The sequence below is a fragment of the Salvelinus sp. IW2-2015 genome, unplaced genomic scaffold (assembly GCF_002910315.2).
Source record: "Salvelinus sp. IW2-2015 unplaced genomic scaffold, ASM291031v2 Un_scaffold8636, whole genome shotgun sequence".
NCBI classification, from domain to species: Eukaryota; Metazoa; Chordata; class Actinopteri; order Salmoniformes; family Salmonidae; genus Salvelinus; species Salvelinus sp. IW2-2015.
Genome location: NW_019949895.1, coordinates 2,574 through 5,739, shown reverse-complemented (window position 1 = coordinate 5,739; position 3,166 = coordinate 2,574). Strand labels below are relative to the sequence as shown.

Here is a 3,166-nt window from a genome sequence, read left to right as displayed (position 1 = left end):
ACACACACACACACACACACACACACACACACACACACACACACACACAGCTGTCTGTTTCCTACAACCAGTCAATCTAATGTCATTTGAACATATTGCACAGAAAATCCTTCCTTTTGTTTGAGTTGTTCTTGCACTTTCTCCCCGGTCCCTAAACGGGGAAAAAGCAGTTGACAGAGAAATGTGTGACCTACGTCATTTAATTCTAAAACTTGTGACATTCTGTTGAGGGTATATTTAGTCTTCTAGGGCAACATACTGTATAATGACAGAAGAGAAGCGACAGGTATCTAATTATAGACAAATAGCCTAACGAAATGGCAGAAATTAAATGCAGAAACATATGTAAATCAGACAACAACAAAAAATACTGCACCCCTTGTCAAAAAATCCCTTGTCAAAAAATCACTCCGCCATCTCTGCCTGTAGCCTACAGCGTATTTTCTATATTAGCGGGTTAAGGCCGAGTGTTGGCTTCAGATTGTTGATGTTGGGTGGTTGTGTATGGGTTAATACCACGGGTGAACAAACAGCTGACCCGCGCATCACAGACACACACACTGTTGTATTGTTTTCCTTATTGGGCACCAAATAGTTGATTCCCATCCAAAATCTTATTTTCTCTAATCCCCAACCCTAAATCTAACGCTAACCCTTTACCTAACCATAACCCTAAACCTAAATGTAACTCCTAACCCTAAAACTATACCTAAACCTAACCCTAAAATTAAACGTAACCCCTAACTCTAACCTTAATTCTAACCCTAAACCTAACCCCTAATCCTAAAATTACATTACCGGCAATGTCAGAATTTTCCTTGTTTTACTATCCTTTTGTGAAATTCTGGTACGGACAAGGATAGTTAAACAAAACACACACAAAAGACATGTTACCCTGTCACATGATGCTGGTCTGGCTGTATTTCTCTCTCTCTATGTCTCTCTATGTCTCTGTCTCTGTCTCTTTCTGTCTGTCTCTCACTCACTCTCTGTCTCTCTCTCTCTCTGTCTCACTCTCTCTCTGTCTCTGTCTCTGTCTCTCTCTCTGTCTCTCTGCCTCTGTCTCTGCCTCTCTGTCTCTGTCTCTGCCTCTGCCTCTTTCTCTCTGTCGTTCTCTCTGACACTGTCTCTCTCTCTCTCTCTCTCTCTCGCTCTTTCTCTCAGTCTCTCTCTTGTTCTCTCCCCCCGCTCTCTCTCTCAATTCAATTCAAAGGGCTTTATTGGCAATGGAAACATATGTTTACATTGCAAAAGCAAGTGAAATAAAGACAATATAAAATTGGCCCTCAAAAAAGTTTCAAAGTAATTTCAAGTGTCATGTTATGTCTATATACAGTGTTGTAACGATGTGCAAATAGTTAAATTACAAAAGGGAAAATAAATAAACATAAATATGGGTTGTATTTACAATGGTGTTTGTTCTCCACTGGTTGCCCTTTGCTTGTGGCAACAGGTCACACATCTTGCTGCTGTGATGTGACACTGTGGTGTTTCACCCAGTAGGTATGGGAGTTTATCAAAATCGGGTTTGTTTTTTAGTTCTTTGTGGTTCTGTGTAATCTGAGGGAAATATGTCTCTAATATGGCCATACATTTTGCAGAAGGTTTGGAAGTGCAGCTCAGTTTCCACCTCATTTTGTGGGCAGTGAGCACATAGCCTGTCTTCTCTTGAGAGCCATGTCTGCCTACGGTGGCCTTTCTCAAATCAAATCAAATGTTATTGGTCACATACACATGGTTAGCAGATGTTAATGCGTGTAGCGAAATGCTTGTGCTTCTAGTTCCGACAGTGCAGTAATATCTAACAAGTAATCTAACAATTTCACAACAACTACCTAATACACACAAGTGTAAAGGGTTGAATAAGAATATGTACATATAAATATATGGATGAGCGATGGCCGAACGGCATAGGCAAGATGCAGTAGATGGTATAGAATACAGTATATACATATGAGATGAGTAATGTAGGGTATGTAAACATTATATAAAGTGGCATTGTTTAAAGTGGCTCGAGATTTTAGTCAGTATGTTGGCAGCAGCCATTCAATGTTAGTGATGGCTGTTTAACAGTCTTATGGTCTTGAGATAGAAGCTGTTTTTCAGTCTCTCGGTCCCTGCTTTGATGCACCTGTACTGACCTCGCCTTCTGGATGATAGCGGGGTGAACAGGCAGTGGTTCGGGTGGTTGTTGTCCTTGATGATCTTTATGGCCTTCCTGTGACATCGGATGGTGTAGGTGTCCTGGAGGTCAGGTAGTTTGCCCCCGGTGATGCGTTGTGCAGACCTCACTACCCTCTGGAGAGCCTTACGGTTGTGGGCGGAGCAGTTGCCGTACCCAGGGCTAGACATGCCCGACAGGATGCTCTCAATTGTGCATCTGTAGAAGCTTGTGAGTGTTTTCAGTGGACAAGACACATATTCTTCAGCCTCATGGAGTTGAAGAGGCGCTGTTGCGCACTCCTTTGTTTTGTTGACGTTGAGTTTGAGGTTATTTTCTGTCACCACATCGAGGGCCCTCACCTCCTCCCTGTAGGCCGTCTCGTTGTTGTGGTTGAATCAAGCCCACCACTGTAGTGTTCCTGTCTTGCAAACTTTGATGATTGAGTTGGAGGCGTGCGTGGCCACGCAGTCGTGGGTGAACAGGGAGTACAGGAGAGGGCTGAGAACGCACCCTTGTGGGGCCCCAGTGTTGAGGATCAGCGGGGTGGAGATGTTGTTTCCTACCCTCACCACCTGGCTGAGAGCAGTGTGCTGTGTGATGGTGATTGCATTGTTTGTGGACCTATTGTTGCGGTAAGCACATTGGAGTGGGTCTAGGGTGTCAGGTAGGGTGATTTGATCCTTGACTAGTCTCTCAAAGCACTTCATAATGACGGAAATGAGTGCTACGGGGCGATAGTCATTTAGCTCAGTTACCTTAGCTTTCTTGGGAACAGGAACAATGGTGGCCCTCTTGAAGCATGTGGGAACAGCAGACTGGGATAAGGATTGATTGAATATGTCCGTAAACACACCAGCCAGCTGGTCTGCGCATGCTCTGAGACGCGGCTAGGGATGCCGTCTGGCCGACAGCCTTGCGAGGGTTAACACGTTTAAATGTTTTACTCACGATGACTGCGGTGAAGGAGAGCCCGCAGGTTTTGGTCGCGGGCCGTGTCAGTGG

General features: G+C 44.4%; 1 protein-coding gene across 1 annotated transcript in view; it reads right to left on the bottom strand.

Annotated features, from left to right (window-relative positions):
- Positions 1-2,871, bottom strand: part of LOC139027241 (cylicin-2-like) — a gene marked incomplete at its 3' end in the record, with an annotated part of 16,301 nt that extends 13,430 nt beyond the window's left edge. The window contains exons 1-2 of the mRNA XM_070442384.1: positions 2,675-2,871; positions 2,296-2,380 (exon numbers count right to left, since the gene is read on the bottom strand). Of these exons, the coding sequence (XP_070298485.1) occupies positions 2,296-2,380; positions 2,675-2,871 (282 nt within the window). The remainder of the gene's footprint in view (positions 1-2,295; positions 2,381-2,674) is intronic.
- Positions 2,872-3,166: the final 295 nt, after the last annotated feature.